Consider the following 18,462-nt stretch of genomic DNA (forward strand, 5'->3'; position numbering starts at 1 on the left):
TGAAGAAAATCATTCTTAAGAGTTCATGGGTAGTCAGCTACAGAGTGGTAATTTCATGAGTGAGGGGGTATGGAGAGAAGGGATTATGTGAGGTTTTGTTCTTCATCCTTTGACTGTGGACGGTACTGCCCTGTGCTTTCCAAGTTAGAGTCTTTTAGAGAGAATTGTATTTGGTGCTTGGGACATTCTCAGTCATCTTCTGATGATACCTTTTGAATGGCTGGCAATACTTGAAACCATTTTGGATCCATATGTGCGTGTCTGTCCCGGAATAAGATTGTACTGGTGAAGGAAGGTGAGAAAGGACTTGCCTCAGAGACCTAAGTGGGAACAATGAATGTAGACATTGACCTGTGGAAAATACTTGGATATGCGTGTTAACTTCCTGTTTGAACTTTCATAACGTTCAACTCTGATTTCTGAGTTTAGTTGGGAAGGGAGATTGAGAGATTTCAGCAGAACACTACCTGATGTTATTTTTCTTCCAATAATACAGCAAAGATTTGAAAACTTGAAAACTGAAAGAAATGAAACACAGCCATCTAGTGGATGCAACTCGAAGAACCATAGCCATAGTTAAAGTACCAAGAGCTCACATAAAAACCTCTCAAGGGCTGTTATCAGGCATTCAAGCTAATCACTTCTCTTCACACAAAGGAGCCATGTGCATCTGTATTACAAAATATTTAAAAATTTTAATGAGCAGGGAAAACATTATAAATGGCATTTGGACTACAGCATTATGTAAATACCCTCAGAGGTCAATTGAACTAGTCTAACGTTATAGTATGTTTTATACATTTTCAGCCGTAACATGTGTTAACCAGAGCTCTAAAATTGTAAAACTCCCATAATTCTTTTTTAAAAATTTTATTTTTAAGTAATCTTTGCATTCAGCCTGGGGCTCAAACTCACGACCCTGAGATCAAGAGTTTGATCCTGTACCAACTGAACCAGCCAGGTGCCCCCAAATTATAAAACTCCAGTCGTGCTTTTTTGAATATGTGTATATTCTGAAACATTGCTGGAATATCTAGATCTCTTTTGCCTATGAGAGCAAGTGTCTATAAGGTCCTTGAACAACATGGGTTTGAACTGTATAAGTCCATGGAATTTTTTTCAATGAATATGTAGGAAGGTTTTTTAGAGATTTTAGACAATCTCAAAAAACTTGGAGATGAACTGTGTAGCCTAGAAATACTGAAAAAAATTAAGAAAAAGTTAAGTATTATGAGAATACAATACATAATACATATAAACCTAGAAAATATGGGTTAATTGTGTTATCAGTAAGGCTTCCTATCAACAGTAGGCTATTGGTAGCCAAGTTTTGGGGGAGTCAAAAGTTATATACTCATGTGTATAACTGCTCATGTGTGGGTGTCCCTAATCCTCATATTGTTCAAGAGTTAACTGTATAAATTAACCTATTTTTGTGGTGAAGCACAGGTTTACTCACTGTCTTCTATGAAATACATTTTTGTCAATGTTGGCTTATAAACTGTATTGATGCAAAAACGAATTACTTTCTAGGAGCAAGATAATGCCGTACAAAATATGCACAAGAAGGTAGAAAAATTAGAAACTGAGCACATGGACTGCTCTGATCTTCTACGGCGACAAACAAGTGAACTTGAATTTAGTACTCAACGAGAAGAACGTCTTAGAAAAGAATTTGAGGTATATTTTCTCATTCTTTTAAAACATACATATGTTGTCCAGTTAGTAATTTAAGGTCAGAAAAAGTTTTACTCTGCTATCAAATATAAAACTTTTTTTTTCAGCATTTATTTGTATTGAATATCTGGCTGCTTTGAAAACTTTGTATTTGAGTAAATTATATTTTGCCCCTAATTTTTAAAATCTATCCATTTTTAACAGTTAATTCCCATGGAATATTTGGAAAGTTTGAGGGTAATTGTTTGCATGATAAGATTGTGGAAGCAACTCAGGAAAGGATTTTGTACACATAATATTAAATTCTAATTTTGTAGATTGGATCATATACTAGCTGCATGGTTTTGTGGAATGCATTTCAGGTGAGACTTTAGATGGGAAAGAAGCATCAAGTTACAAATGAAAGTTATGATTTTGATGAGAGAATGATATAATCACCTTAATTTTGAGAGAAATCTATTTGTTAATTCTTTTTAAACTTTCCTTTTGTTTATGGGAAATTAAGTATTTCAATAGGTAAAGAAGTTTTGTCTCAGACATAATTTATAATTGTAATTAGGTAAATAAACATTTATAAGGAGAATTCAGTGATAAAATCCAGAGCTAATCCAGTTAAACTCACTGCTGTCATTTAACATTGTTCTGGAAGTTTTAGCCAGAGAAGTATATGATGGCAGAGCAGCAGTAAGAAGTACAGTTGTTGGAAAGAAGGAGGCATGGCTCTTAACATTTTCAGGTGATGTACTTATACTGTAAATAGTCAAGAAAATCAACTTTAGAATTATTGACACTGGTAAGAACATTCAGTAAGGAGGCCAGGAAGAAAAGAAAAGTAACAATTTTATTTACATTCTTATATTTCAGCAATAGTCAGAGAATAAAACATGTAAAAAATTTTCTTCACCACCATGACAAGAATAGGAATATAATTAACTACAGACACATTAAAAAGTTACCAGATTTAACTGAGAGTCTTCAAAGAAAATGGTGAGACATTTTGGAGATACTCAGCACTAAAAAGATATGAATCCTTCCTAGATTATATTATGGGTTAAAGTAGTTCCAATAAAAAACTCAGTGGAATTATTTTGGGAATAAAGATTCAGATATTCATGTGAAAGACTAAAGAGCTACTACACAAGAGTCTCTCATACATTTTTAAAAAGATTTTATTTGGGGCACCTAGATGGCTCAGTTGTTCGGTGTCTGCCTTTGGCTCAGGTCATGATCCCAGGGTCCTGGGATGGAGTCCTATGTCGGGCCTCTGCTCAGTGAGAAGCCTGCTTCTCCCTCTCCCACTCCCCCTGCTTGTGTTCTCTCTCTCACTCTCTCTCTGTGTCAAATAAATAAAATCTTAAAAAATATTTTATTTATTTGAGGGAGAGAGAGAGAGTGAGTGTGAGCACCTGAGAAGGGGGAGGGGCGGAGGGAGAGGCAGAGAATCTCAAGCAGAGTCCGCTCTTAGCATGAACTCCAATGTTGGTCTCCATCCCACAACCCTGAGATCATGACCAGAGCTGAAAGAGTTTGACGCTTAACCGACTGAGCTATCCAGGCATCCCTAAAATATTCTGTTAAGAGAAATGAGTGGAGACTTACTATATCAGAGGTTAATAGCTATTATAAAGCTTTAGTAATATATCAGTGGTGGTTTTTTCCTTGTATGCAACAGAAACCAACTTTGGCTAACTTCAATAGGGAATTCACTGGAGGAATATGGGAATCACATTTGCGATTAGGATGAAAGTTGGGGAATCAGGCTCAGAACTGAAACCCAGAGCATCCCCAGACATCTTGGGAACAGAAATGATGGAGGAAGTGAGGATGAATTGATATCAGTAATTTTCATTTTATTTGTTTACCAGTAACAATTGGTATCATTCTTTTTGTCACTTTAGGATTCAAATCCCAAAGAGAAAATATTCGATTGAAAGAGGTGGTTTGCCCCAAATAAATCTCTCTCAATTCTGCTAAAATTAAAGCCCCCCCAAAAGAAATTTTTTTAATTAATTTTTTATTATTTTATTAACATATAATATATTATTAGCCCCAGGGGTACAGGTCTGTGAATTGCCAGGTTTACACACTTCATGGCATTCACCATGGCACATACCTTCCCCAATGTCCATAACCCCACCACCCTCTCCCTCCCCCCCTCCCCCCCGTAACCCTCAATTTGTTTTGTGAGATTAAGAGTCTCTTATAGTTTGTCTCCCTCCTGATCCCATCTTGTTTCATTTATTCTTTTCCTATCCCCAAACCCCACGTTGCCTCTCAACTTCCTCAAATCAGGGAGATCATATGATAATTGTCTTTCTCTGATTTACTTATTTCACTCAGCATAATACCCTCTAGTTCCATCCACATTGTTGCAAATGGCAAGATTTCATTTCAAAAGAAATTTTTATAAAGAAAATTCAGTTTCTGGTACCAAAAGAAGGGGAAAAGAGATTGTTGAGTGGCCAAGAAGTACAGTTACTCTAAGACCAGATTTTCTATGGTACAGATTGAAAGGCCAGTAGTAGACTTGTAGAATATATATAAAATCTAGTATATGAAGATACCACTTTAAATTAATGAGGATAGGAAAGATTATTCAATCATCTTGAAACATGGTTAACTATTTAACTATTTGGTTAACTATTTAACTAAAATAAAATTAGATTCCCAGCTTACATCATATTGTAAAATAAGTTTCAGTTGGATTAAAAAGAGTAAAAATATTAAAAGCTGATAAAGAAGAAAAAAAAGTGTTTTTTGCTCTCTGAGTCTAGCATGACTTGTTATTAATCATAAAAGCAGAGGAGCAAAATCAACAGATTTATAGCTTTGACTAGGAGAAATTAAAGTCATATATATGTAAATTCTCCACTTCAAATAAAATAAAAAAAAACACATGAGAAAAATATTTACAGCAAAAGGTAGATCTATCTCTATCTCTACATCTCTTTATCCACATTCCCTCCACTATTTGGTAAGAAAAAGGAGAAAACCTTTATGAAAAAAAAAATCTACCAAGGACTTCAAAGAAGATGTGAAAGATGTTCAGATGAATAGCAAACATACGAAAAATGCTTGACGTCAGAAAGGCTGTAACAGTCATGATACCAAGACTAAAGAAAAGGTAGCACCCAGTGTCAGTGAGGGAGCTGTTAAAAGTTCCTGGGTCTTGCTGCTGAGAGGGAAAATGGATAAAGCCTTCCAGGAGCTGTGTTTGGCAAATTTATGTGGTCTTCATCAGAAAATCATCACACCCTTTGAGGCCTCCAGCTCATGGCTCAGCCATCACCTGGGACTTCATTTTCCTCTGTTGGATCTCCTGTTTCCTAGGTCCCTGTGTGTTTTTTACGCCAGTGGCGTATGTAGTCTAGTAGCTGCTAAAGAAAGGGTATATGAGAGCTCAGTTTTAGCTGATCTTGTGTTTCTGAGTGTGATTTTTATGAATAAAGTGTTAGAGTAGATAAAATTTGGCCAAATATAGAATTTTAGGTTTAAAGTCATTTTCTCTTAATATGTGAAGGCCTTACCTTCCTCATTCCCAGGCTCTTCTGTTGCTGTCGAGAGGCCTAATGTTATTCTGGTTTGTGTTTCTTTGATAGTGATCTTCCTCCCTCATTCTTGTCATCTCTGTAAGTTTTCTTGGTCTTCTGTTCTTTTCAAACTTTTTTTTTTTTTAATGGAAAGCTTTAAACAAACATATTTTAAAAAGTGAACAGAATAGTATAATGAACCTAATGTATCCATCACCAGCTTCAACAATGATCTATATATGGCCAATATTTTATCATTTATGTCCCCACTCACTTTCCCCACTCCCATATTATAGTGAAATGAATCCCAGTCACAGTATTTTAACTATAAATATTTATTACAATTTAAAAAAAAATGAGGGATCTTTATTTAGAGTCACGTTTTCAATATTAAAACTAAATTAACAGGGACATCACTTAATAAAATCAAATATCCAGGCTTTATTCAAATTTCAGATTGTTCCACAATTTGATATAAATGGTGTAAATGTGTGTAAATGCAGTTTGAGTCAGAATTCCAGTTACACATTACAATTGGTTGATATATTTTTTTTCTCTCTCTTTTAAAGAAGATTTTTATTTATTTATTTGAGAGAGAGAGATTGCGTGCGTGAGTGGGGAGAGGGACAGAGGAGGAGGGAGAGAGAGAAAGAGAGCACACTCCATACTGAGCTCAGAGCCCTACACGGGACTCAATCTCATGAGCCTGAGATCACGACACCAAGATCACCACTGGAGCTGAAACCAAGAGTCCGTTGCTCAAACTACTGAGCCACCCAGGCACTCTGGTTGATATGTCTCTTAAATCTCTTTTAATCTACAGATTCTTTGTCTATAGCTTTCTTTTTTCCTTATATTTATGAGGACACCAAATTATTTGTGCCGTAGAGTTCCCACTGACTCTGCAATTGCAGGACATCAAATATAAATAATGTTTCTTAGTATAGATCTTTTTAAATTCATGGTGACCATTTTAGTTAGGAAATGCATGCCCTTTATTTGGAAGAATTCTCTCGTGTTATTCTCTTGTGGAATTTTTTTTCCTCAGGGCTTTCACTGTTCTTTCTCTCTGGCTTTTATTATTCAAGTGTCAGATCAACTGGATTGATGGTTTACTTCTTTTGCCTTTCTGTTGTCTTTCTCTTTGTCTTTTTGTTGTGGCTTCTTGGGACATTTCTTGTCTTGACTTTCTAATCTTCTTATTGAATTTTTCCTTTTCATTTTTAATTTCTTTTTTTTTTTTTTAAAGATTTTATTTATTTATCTGACAGACAGAGATCACAAGCAGACAGAGAGGCAGGCAGAGAGAGAGAGGGAAGCAGGCTCCCTGATGAGCAGAGAGCCCGATGTGGGACTCGATCCCAGGACCCTGAGATCATGACCTGAGCCGAAGGCAGCGGCTTAACCCACTGAGCCACCCAGGCGCCCCTCATTTTTAATTTCTGAGAGCTCTTGTTCTCTGTACTTTTTTTTTTTTAATAGCATCCTGTTCCTATGACTACTGTATTCATTTGTTTATTCAGTAAGTATTTATGGAGAGTATTAGGCACACTTTTTGGTGCTTGAGGCATTAGCAGCGAACAAAACAAAGTCTCTTCCCTCTTAAAGCTGACGCTCTAGTCAGGGAGAATCACACATTAAATGAAACAAAGCGTGATAAGCCCTGTGGAGAGTAATAAAGCAGACTAGGGTTGGGGTGCTTGGGTGGCTCAGTCGGTTGAGTGCCTGACTCTTGGTTTCAGCTCAGGTCATGATCTCAAGGTCGTGAGATTGAGCCTTGTGTCGGGCTCCATGTTCAGCCGAGAGTCTGCTTGTGATTCTCTCCCTCTCTCTTTGCCCCTCCCTCCAACTCTATCTCGAATAAATAAATAACTCTTAAAAAATAAAGCAGACTAGGGGAAGTAATGAGTGATGAGACAGGTGGGTTACACTTTTATGTTAGTGGTCATACAGGGCTGACTTGATAAGATGGCATTTGAATAGAGACCCAGAGAAAGAAAGGGACAGCCATGTGGATATCTGGAGGAAGAGCATTTTGGGTAGAAGATATAGAAAGTGCAAAAGCCATGAGATGTGAGTGTGCTTGGAAGGTTTGAGGAATAGCTAGTAGGGCATTGCAACTGAAATGGAAAGGCTAGTAGGATAGACAGAATGGTAGGCAGATTTTACAGTCTTGATGATCTTCTGTAATTCATGGTAAGAACTTTGAGTGAGATGAAAGCCATTGGAAGGTTTTGAGTGGAGGCCTGACATGCTTCCTGTTTTTTGTTTTAAAAGCATTGTTCTGTATATTCTTTAGAGAATAGATTGTAAGAGACCATTTAGGAGACTATTATATTTACCTTGATGAGATATATAGTGTAGAGGAGTTTGGATTTGTATGTATTTTGGAAGATAGAACCAATAGAATTTGCAGATCAATTGGACCTGGCTTGTGAGAAAAAAGGAGGAAGTAAAGGATAAGGCCAAAGATTTTGCCATGAGCAAATGGGCGAATGGCATTGCCATTTACTCAACTGGCAAAGAAGGCAAGTGGCATAGATTTGGGAGAGGTCAGGAATTTGCTTTAGGTATGTTACATTGGCATGCCTGGTAGCCATTCACATGGAGATGTGGAGTAGACAGTTGAATACGAGTATGGGGCTTCGGGAAGCATTACTGTAGGATGATAGGGAATTATGGCAGATATTTCACTGTACAACTTTGAATGTCATAATCTGTAGGTCTTCTCTGCGTTTCTGTAGTTTCTGCAGAGTGCTCTGCTATTTTGTCTTTGGTGGTTATAACATGGAAGAAGGACATGGAGAAAGAATCTGCATATCATACTGTTCGATACCCAGACTTTACCCTGGTTTCAGCCTTGTGTACCCCTCGCCCCCCACCCCCTCTCTGTGTATCCCTGTGTGCAGCCTCTGGTTCAGATTCACATCTTCCCGGTAATAAACCTCCAGTTTGTGTAGTGGTTAAGAAAGGGTTATTGTTTGGCTGCTTGGTGTGGAGGTGGGCATCTGGAGGTTAAACTTACACTGATGGTATTAAAATATCTTTATTAAGATATAATTTATATGCTATAAATTTACCCATTTGTAGTGTACCATTCAGTGATTTTTAGTGTACTCATAGAGTTGTGCAACCATCACCACAATCAATTTTAGGACATTTTTATCACCTCAGGAAAAAATCCCATACCATTAGCCATGACTGTCCTGTTCCCCCATCTCTCTCAGCCCTAAATAACTGCTAATCTGCTTTCTGCCTCTATAGATTTGCCTATCCTGGACATTTCCTATTAATGTAATCATACAACGTGTGGGCTTTGTGGTTGACTTTTTTCAGTTAGCATGTTTCCAAGATATCTATGTTGTATCAGGTATCAGGACTTCATTCCTTTTTATTACTGAATAATATTCCACTGTATTATACACCACATTTTGCGTGTCCATTTCTCAGTTGATAGGCATTTGTGTTGTTTTCACTCTTCAGCTATTATGAATAACGCCTCTGAACATTCGTATATGGGTTTTCGTGTAAACATGTTTTCAGTTCTCTTGGGTCTATACCTAGGAGTGGAATTGCTGGATCATGTGATAATTCTGTGTTCAATTTTTTGAGGAACTCTCGGACTATTTTAGACAGTGGTGCACTGTTTTACATTCCACCAGCAATGCATGAGGGTTCCAATTTCTCCAGGTCCTCACCAGTACTTGTTACGATCAGTTTTTTCAATGATAGCCTCCCTAGTTGGTGTATAATGGTATGTCATTTTGGTCTTGGCTTTCATTTCTCTAATGACTAGTGATGTTGAATACCATTTCATATGCTTATTGGCCATTTGTATGTTATTGGAGAAATACCTATTACGATTCACTGTCCATTTTAATGGGTTATTTGTACCATGTGAATGTAAGATGTTAATAATAGGGGAAACTTGGTGTGGGGTGTATAGGAACTCTCAATAATAATGCCAAGCATGAACTTGGCAAAGATAAAATGACTCACACTCTTAAAATACATGGCCTAATTTTATGTAAAGTCAGAGAAAAAATAAAAGACTAGATTATATTCTACATAATATTTTTAGTTTATTTATCACTTTTGATGAACATTTTTTTAGGCCAATAAATTTAGGAATGTATCATCATTTAAAAATATGTGGTGAGGTGCTTGGACTCTTGATTTCAACTCAGGTCATGATCTCAGCATCTTGAGATCGAGCCCTGCATCAAGCTCCACTCTGGACATGGAGCCTGCTTGAGATTCTCTCTCTTCCTCTCCCCCTGCCCCTCTTCTTTACTTGTGCACATATGTGAGCATGTGTTACTCTGTCTCTTAAAAAAAAATGTTGTATATGGATGCCCCATTAAAACATTAGAATAAAGTCCAAATATACTTAGAATTAAAAATCTCATTTAGGGGCACCTGGGTGGCTCAGTGGGTTAAAGCCTCTGCCTTTGGCCCAGGTCATGATCCCAGGGTTCTGGGATCGAGCCCCGCGTCAGACTCTCTGCTCAGCGGGGGGCCTGCTTCCTCCTCTCTCTCTGCCTGCCTCTCTGCCTACTTGTGATCTCTGTCTGTCAAATAAATAAAATCTTAAAAAAAAAAATCTCATTTAGAAGTCACTTTTAGGATGCTATGCAACCTTATGATCATCACTAAACACATTTTAATTCCTTATAGGTTTGAAGAAGTACTAGGTAACAGTGATTTCTTTTTCATTGATAAAATTTGTATTAAGCCAGTTTTGACTGAATTGAGGAAATGTCTAATGTCTAAACTTTAGGATTTATTTTTGGATGACTCAGTATTGATTTTTTTCTTTGTAAAGTATTTGCCCCAATTTCTCTTCTTACTGACTGATGTTATAAACATCAAATTGTTTTAGACTAGTTTTACTTTGTGGTTCTTCTTAGCTGCTCTATAATTACTTTTGGTAATACTGGATCTCTGCTTTTAGAGAATTTGAAGCTTTGAAAGGTAGTCTAGGTAGTCTCAATTTTTATTCTATTTATAGGAATTTTATAAGTGGACTTGTATAGTCCTCTGACTCATTTATAATTCTTCATATGTAGACACCTTTCAAAATTTTGCTTTATGGCATGCATGGGTGAGTCAGTTAAGTGTCTGCCTTCGACTCAAGTCATGATCCCAGGGTCCTGGGATCGAGTTCTGCATCAGGTGCTTTGGTCAATGGGGAGCCTGTTTCTTCCTCTGCCTGCTGCTCCCCCTGCTTGTGCTCTCTCTCTCTCTGACAAATAAACAAAATCTTAAAAAATTTTTTGCTTTATATTTAAGTGAATGTATCTTGTTTTGGCTCTTGGCCAGATGATGACACAGTGAAAGAGAAGTTAAAGAGGATTTTATGCTAGTTTTGCATTCAGTTGTGGAAGCATTGACTACTAGTAATTCTAGGGACTTAAGTAACTGTCAGTGGTATTCTTAAAAAAAGAATTGCTATAAGATACGTGAAATATAAGGATTAATATAAAATAAATGAGATAATAATGTTAGTAAGGATAATAGAGGAAAACTGTTAATGTTTTAATTTAATAGAACACATTATTTATTGTCAGTAATATCAGAGTAAAGCAACTAGCATAATAGACATGTAGCCCAATCAATATTTTAAATTTTAGTGAAGCTTTTTAACAGTTGCATTTCACGAAATGGATTTCTTAATGTGCCTAGACCAAAGCTGTATGTTTGTGTGTGTGTGTGTGTGTGTGTGTGTGTGTGTGTGTGTGTATAGTATAAGATATATAAATATATAATATATAAAAATACATAAATATACAAGTATATATTATATTTTTAATAAACATCAATTTTTATAAATAAGTATAAATAAATATATAAGATTTATATAATAAATATATAAATTTACATATAAGCATATATATAAATATGTATGATTTTTTAAAAAAGATTTTATTTATCTGACAGAGAGAAATCACAAGTAGGCAGAGAGGCAGGCAGAGAGAGAGGAGGAAGCAGGCTCCCTGCGGAGCAGAGAGCCCGACGCGGGGCTTGATCCCAGGACCCTGGGATCATGACCCGAGCCAAAGGCAGAGACTTTAACCCACTGAGCCACCCGGGCGCCCCATGATTTGTATTTTTAAAAAATCTGATAAACTGTATACCATTGTGTGGCTTAATCATCTTAACACAGATCAATGGTTTCTTAGATTTAAAAAAAGAAAGCAAACTCCAATCCAATTTTATAAAAATGGTGCTGGATACCACAGAACCAAGGGAAAAGTGAACTGGAAAAAGAAATATCTGTGGCTTTTATAAACCTCTTCACAACTAGGGGAGTTTTTTTTTTTTTTTTATCATGGGAAATAAGCTTAACTCAATAAGAAAGGAGAAAAGAGAAGATGCAAACCTAATAGTAAGGACTGAGGAATCTTGCGAAGATTACAGTGGAGAGAGGACTGGCTGCAAATAAATTCTGAATTGCTTCTGTCAGTCATGTTCTGTATTACAGTAACGAAAGCAGGGTAGAATGTAGCTTTTTCCTCTGTACGTAGACTATACTCAAGTGAAAAAGGAAAAGAAAAATGACTCACGTTTCCTATTGTCTGTGAAGCCAGCCTCATCTGATTTCACTTGTTCAAGCCACCATGTGTTTGTAAGAATTATTTTTCAACACCTATTTGTGTCAGTTACTACTTACCAAATGGGTAAATGATGAAATCACCTGGGTTATAAGATTGTGCTTAGAAGTATTAGACATTTTTGTATTTATGTTTATAATGGACTTTAAAATAGGGAGTTTATTAAAAAATTTGTTAAATACTGAAGTTTTTGTTGCCAGGAGAGCTAAAGACAATTTTTAGAGAGGCTAAGTTGATTGATGGCGAGAATTTGTGTCCTGTAAATTCTGAAATTTCCTATTTTCATTTTTTATGGTTCCTTTTATTCTACCCAATAGTAATAAAAGCTCTTTTTTTCCATTACACTGTTTTACAGTCTGGGTGATAGACTTCATTATTCATTCCTGGTAAATAAAAATTCACTGTATTCTCCAGTTTATACCTCTAGTCAGGTTGTCTCAGATGTCTGTTCTGAAACTGTTAAAGCCCTGATTGTAGCTGTCCTCACTGACTAGCTTTGAGGTTAACTGCAAAGTCAACCACAGCTGAGATGATGGGCATGGGCCGCTCTAAATATTGGTACATTTCACTATTTCTTGAAACTGCTGTGTAGCTTTATTTATTTTTAAATTAAATTAAGTAATCTCTACATCCAACATGGGGCTTGAACTCAGTATCCTAAGATCAAGAGTTGCTGCCCTGCCGACTGAGCCAACCAGCTGCCCCCAGGATAATAAAGCATAAAGGACTCATAGATTTTCTTTGCTACCGTCTTTCAATACATGACTAGGTTTAAGTGATGTGATATTATGGTGCTTCTCTTGTCCAGATACTTGTCAAATACTTTGAGACTTTGACCCTTTAAAATTTTTTTTTTGTTCTATAATAAAAAGTACTTTGGGATCTTCACTTTACAGTCTTGAAGTACAATGGCTGCTCTTTATTCCCCCCACACAGGTAGGAATAAGTATTGTAATTAATTGTTAACAAACATATAATAAATTATTTACAGTCACCTATAGCGAAATATACTTACTATTAAAATTTAACAATCAGTCTGTGATGATTCAGTTCCTTAGAATTACCTTTCTGAGGGTGGATTATTACTATATTGGTTACTGTGAAAGTGTCCATCGATGGGAAATATCAGGTGATAAAATCTGGAAAAACAGTTAAATAAACAGCCACTTTCTATTTATACAGCTGTTGACATTCTGCGGTAAACTTTGCACAGCTGTTTTGGAAACAGTGCTATGTAACCCACTACTGAGAAATCTCTAGGATGCACTTCTGTGATATTTCCTCCCCCGTTTTTCTTGTGCATTTTAGCGGACGAAATTTTGTGTATCCAAGTTTTGCTGCTTGACCGATTCCTTTAAGTTCACTTATATCCTCTGAGCTAGATCTGTTCTGTTTTGAGGAGGAAATAATGTAGTTGGAGGTGTTCTTTGGCCCAGTCCTTCAGCAGCATACACATCTGTTTTTGTAACTTTTGTGAAACTTTTGGAACAGGCCTATGGAAGCCAGGGGAGCAGATGTGGTGTGAGGAACAAATGTGGTCTGGATATGTTTTGTTAGTTCTGCTGCTGAATCGGATTGGCAGCCTATACCCTGTGTTATGATAAAATAACGAGTAACAAAGGGTGGAACAGGAGACATCCTTCTGTTTATAACCTTCTTCAAAGAATAAATGCCCCCTTTCTTAAATGGAGTAGATTATCTAATTGGGCTTCACGTGATTTAATGAGATATAAATCATGAAATAAAAAAATAGGATGAACATACAGTATTAACTGAAGTAAAAATCTCTTGGCAATATTTTGCAGTAGGAAAGGGGATGAAAATCAGCTAATAAATGATAAAATATGTGCTCATTTTGTGTTACACAAAGAACTCCCTTGTTCATAATGGTGGGGAACAGACATAATATAGTGTAATATTTGTATTCCAAGCAAACCTGTATATACTTAAATTGACCTGTGGTATATATGAATTTGTGTTGGATTTTGTATTTTAACCTGAATCCCATTATGATTTCTGCCCTTGCTTTGTTGATTACAGTATGATTGGATACTAATGAGACAGTTTATGATTCCACTGGCTCTCTTAGGCAGTATTACGGAAAAAAAATTTTTTTTGTGAACACTTTGATGTTCCTCTAGCACCCTCTGCTGGATGTAAGAATTAATTCACCAGGCAAGAAGATTTAAAAAAATATTTATTAGGAGGGCTTTAATTTAATTATGTCTGTCAACAAAGCCCATTCTTGGAAGGAGTTTGTTTAATGATTTGAAGATTTTGTTGTTGTTGTTGTTGCCCTTACTGATTAATCAATAGTTTTAGTAAAAACAGTTTATAAAGTTGTTTTCTTCTGGACATTACATGCAAAGCAGGAAGGTATGAAAATAAAGACGTGATCTCTGGTGTATTATTTTAACCCATTTAGTTTTGGCCTAGGGAAAGAATAACAGAACCTCTTCTTGACTTTTGAAGTGAAAATCAGATAAATAATATGACATAAGATACATACAAGAGATGAAAAGAAGACTTGAATTGTTGAATCTTTTATCATGGAATGACAATATTCTGTATTTTAATAAAATGTAAGACTATTATTTTGATAAGAGAAGCTTTATGCATATGCTTTTTGGAATCTGAAAAGAAAATGAACATTGTTAGACTAGTTTCTTCCCTCTATTTGTCTTTCTTAACTTTTTGCTTTTTCTGATTTTTTATTCTCCATGCCTACAGGCTATTTTCTTATCACTGGTTAGACTTCTTTTGACTTACAGAGTCTAAGGCGAACATACTGAGAAGTCATTTTTAATTTTTTGAGATCAGAGACTTCATTTTGTAGGGTTTACATTTAAAAAGTTTGTTTTAAAGTAGTATTGGGCTTACCTAGAGTAATGCTCATTTTTTAAAAAAATTTATTTATTTGACACAGAGAGAGCACAAGTAGGCAGAGAGGCAGGCAGAGAGAGAGGAAGGGAAGCAGGCTCCCCACCGAGCAGAGAACCCGATGCGGGGTTCGATCCCAGGACCCTGGGATCATGACCTGAGCCGAAGGCAGAGGCTTAACCCACTGAGCCACCCAGGAGCCCCAGTAATGCTCATTTTAATCTGGCTAAACATAATAATTTTTGTGCTAAAATAGGTACCATCTTTTAGACCTAAAATCAATAGGGATCCCTTATTCTAAGGACTCGAAGTCAGCATTTAGAGGGAATTATCAAGAAGCTTGACTTAGGTGGCTGTCACTACTTTGACATTTTCCTTCTTACACTCAGGATTCTTTTATCTTTTATTGAAATATATTTCACACATCATAACATTCATCCTATTAAAGTATACAATTCAGTAGTTTTTAGTATATTCACAAAGTTATGCAACTATTCCCACTATTTAATTCCAAATATTCTCATCACCCCAATAAGAAACTCCGTGTCCGTTAGCAGTCACTGCTCATTCTTCCCTCCCACCCTGGCTGCTGGCAACCACTTAACACACTTTTTATCCTTATGGATTTGCCTGTTTTGCACATTTCATATAAATGAAGTCATACAATAATACTTGGTCTTTTGTGTCTAGTTTCTTTCACTTAACATATATCTATCTTCAAGGCTCATCTATGTCATAGCATTTATTGGTACTTTTTTTTTTCCCGCTGAATACATTCCACTGTAGGAATATACCATATTTTGTTTAGTTGATGGACATTTAGGTTGTTTCTACCTTTTGGCTATTATGAAAAATGCTCATATGAACATTTGTGTATAAGTCTTTGTTTGACATGTTATTATTTTGCTGGAATATATACCCAGGAGTGGAAATGCATGGTCATATGGTAATTGTTTAATTTTTTAAGAAACTGACAAACTGTTTTCCATAGTGGTGGCACCAATTTACATTCCCACCAGTAATGTAGGAGGTTTCCAATTTCTCTACATCCTCACCAATACTTATTACTTTCCATTTTTTAAAATTATAGCTAGCCTAGTGTGTGTGAAGATATATCTCTTTGTGGTTTGGGTGTGCATTTCCCTGATAGCTAATAATGTTATCCATCATTTAATATACTTATTGGCTATTTTTGTATCTTCTTTGGAGAAGTGTCTATTCAAGCCCTTTACTCATTCATTTTTTTATTTGTTTTATTTTTTCTAAGGATTTTATTTTTAGGCCATTGATCCTTTTGAATTCATATTTCTATATGTTGTGATGGAGGTTTACAAATTTATTCTTTTGCTTGTGTATATCCCATTGTCTCAGCACTGCTTAATGAAAGAATGATTCTTTCTCATTGAATGGTTGTGGCTCTCTTGTCAAAAATCTATTGACCATTGACACATGGGCTTATTTCTGGACTCCCAGTTCTTTTCTTTTTTTTTTTTTTTAAGATTTTATTTATTTATTTGACAGAGAGAGATCACAGTAGACAGAGGCAAGCAGAGAGAGAGAGGGGGACGCAGGCTCCCTTCTGAGCAGAGAGCCCGATGCGGGACTCGATCCCAGGATCCTGAGATCATGACCTGAGCTGAAGGCAGCGGCTTAACCCACTGAGCCACCCAGGCATCCCTCTCAGTTCTTTCCTATGGATCCATATGTGTGTCCTTATGCCAGTTCCACAGTGTTTTGATCATTGTAGCTTTGTAGTAGTATTGAAATCAAGAAATGTGAGTCTTCCAACTTTGTTCTTCCTTTTCAAGATGATCATGTTAACTTTCTGAGAAGTGCTTTAGTAAAATTATTTGGCTTTAATCCTGTGTTTTTCACACACTTATGATGAAATGGCTTTTTCATATAATAGCTAATCACATCCCATGGGACTAATATTTGGTATGAAACATGTTTTGAGAAAGTAGAGGTGAGTATGAAGGGAATATTTGCTTTGATTATCTTAATATTTAATGATATATGTAGGAATTGATTGATTTAAACTCCCAGCTTCCCACTGACTTTTTCTGCTTAGGCATGAATTGCTTAATTCATTCTAATGATTTTTTGTCATCAAAATAGAATTTTGTTAGGTAAATAATAATACCAGCACCATACTTTCCCACCATACTTCCTTTGCTTTTGTTTTTGTTTAAAAATTTTTTCAGTATGGAAAATTTCAATCATGCATGAAAGTAGAGAGAATACCAAAATGAGCTGCATGGGCCTATCACTCAGCTTTAACAATGATCAACTAATGGCCAGTATTATTTCATGAATATCAACTTCCTCTTGTAATGCCCACCTTGATTATTTTAAAGCAAATCCAGATATCATATAATTTCATCCATGAACATTGTAGTATATATTTCAAAAGGTAAGAGTTCAAAAAAATACCAGTTTCTTAAAAAAATTTTTTAAAAGTAAGTTTTATGCCCAATGTGGGGCTGAACTCATGACCTTGAGATCAAGAGTTGTATAATCTACCAACTGAGACAGCCAAACACCTCAATACCAATTATAATTACACCTAAAAAAGTAATAATAACTCCTTAGTTTTAAATTTTTCATTACAAAATTTTTTGAATCTCGAGTCTTGAGTTATAATATTTGATAATATATGAATATTTACTGGTTTTATCTTTCAGTGGAATGCCAGTTATTTCAAAATACTCTACTAGTATAGCATATAAGTGTCAGATTTTACCTTTAAAGATATTATACTCTACTAACTTAAAATATGAATTTTTGGATTTAAATTATCTTTAGACCCAAAAGATCATTAGACTTACTGTTTTGTTTGCCTTCTAGAAAAAATGTCTGTGTAGTAACTCATTAAGAATGAAGTAACTCATTAACAAATATGATTGACAGGGTTGCAAAATCTAAGTAAAGCAAATAAGTCAGTGTAAAAAATATTTTATGGGGGCGCCTGGGTGGCTCAGTGGGTTAAAGCCTCTGCCTTCTGCTCAGGTCATGATCCCAGGGTCCTGGGATCGAGCCCCGCGTCAGGCTCTCTGCTCATCAGGGAACCTGCTTCCTCCTCTTTCTCTGCCTGCCTCTCTGCCTACTTGTGATCTCTGTCAAATAAATAAATAAAATATTAAAAAAATATTTTGTGAATTTCATAGTTTAAAACACAGAGTGATTGAATCCTGAAGCAAAATTGCTTCTTGACTATGAAGGCCATTAGTTGCAAGAGGTATCTACAAAGGCCTCTAGAGAAGAAGGGATATTTGTGTTTATGCTCTATTCTATAATGAGATATTATGGGAATCTGTTTTGCTCGAGGAAAGGTGTAGTCATTTCTTACTTATTCACAGATGGCTTGCTTAATTTATGAATTATCCAGTTTTTGCTTATGCTCCTTCTTTCTGTGATTCTGTAAAAAAAAATTGTGGAAGGAAAGAGGAAAAAGCAATTAATCAAGTTGTGCATTAAAAAAAACTTCAGCTTAAGCTAAATGATAAAGTAAATATAATTAATAGAAACTTACTTCTTGTCCAGATTTTACTTGAAAAGGAAATGAAATTAGTAATGCCTTACTCCATCACTGTTGAACCATCCTTATTTGACAGACAGGACTTTAGGCATAGTTTTCTTTACTACTGTTATCCTGATACATCTGCAATGGGGGGGTCCCTTTAACCCTACTTGCCCAGCCCCCACCAAGCTTTTGGCCATGACCGTTCCCTCTTTGAGACTAGAATCCAGTGCTTCCCATG

General features: G+C 35.9%; 1 protein-coding gene across 7 annotated transcripts in view; it reads left to right on the top strand.

The window, feature by feature from the left end:
- CCDC171 (coiled-coil domain containing 171) overlaps window positions 1–18,462 on the top strand; it is a 303,028-nt gene that overhangs the window by 53,037 nt on the left and 231,529 nt on the right. For all 7 annotated transcript variants that reach the window (XR_007122375.1, XM_047700701.1, XM_047700703.1 and 4 more), the window contains one exon: window positions 1,534–1,680. Coding sequence is in view for 6 of the 7 variants with exons in the window: in XM_047700701.1 (XP_047556657.1) it covers window positions 1,534–1,680 (147 nt within the window). In the remaining variant the exon portion in view is untranslated. The remainder of the gene's footprint in view (window positions 1–1,533; window positions 1,681–18,462) is intronic.

The sequence above is a fragment of the Lutra lutra genome, chromosome 13 (genome assembly GCF_902655055.1).
Source record: "Lutra lutra chromosome 13, mLutLut1.2, whole genome shotgun sequence".
Classification (NCBI taxonomy): Eukaryota; Metazoa; Chordata; class Mammalia; order Carnivora; family Mustelidae; genus Lutra; species Lutra lutra.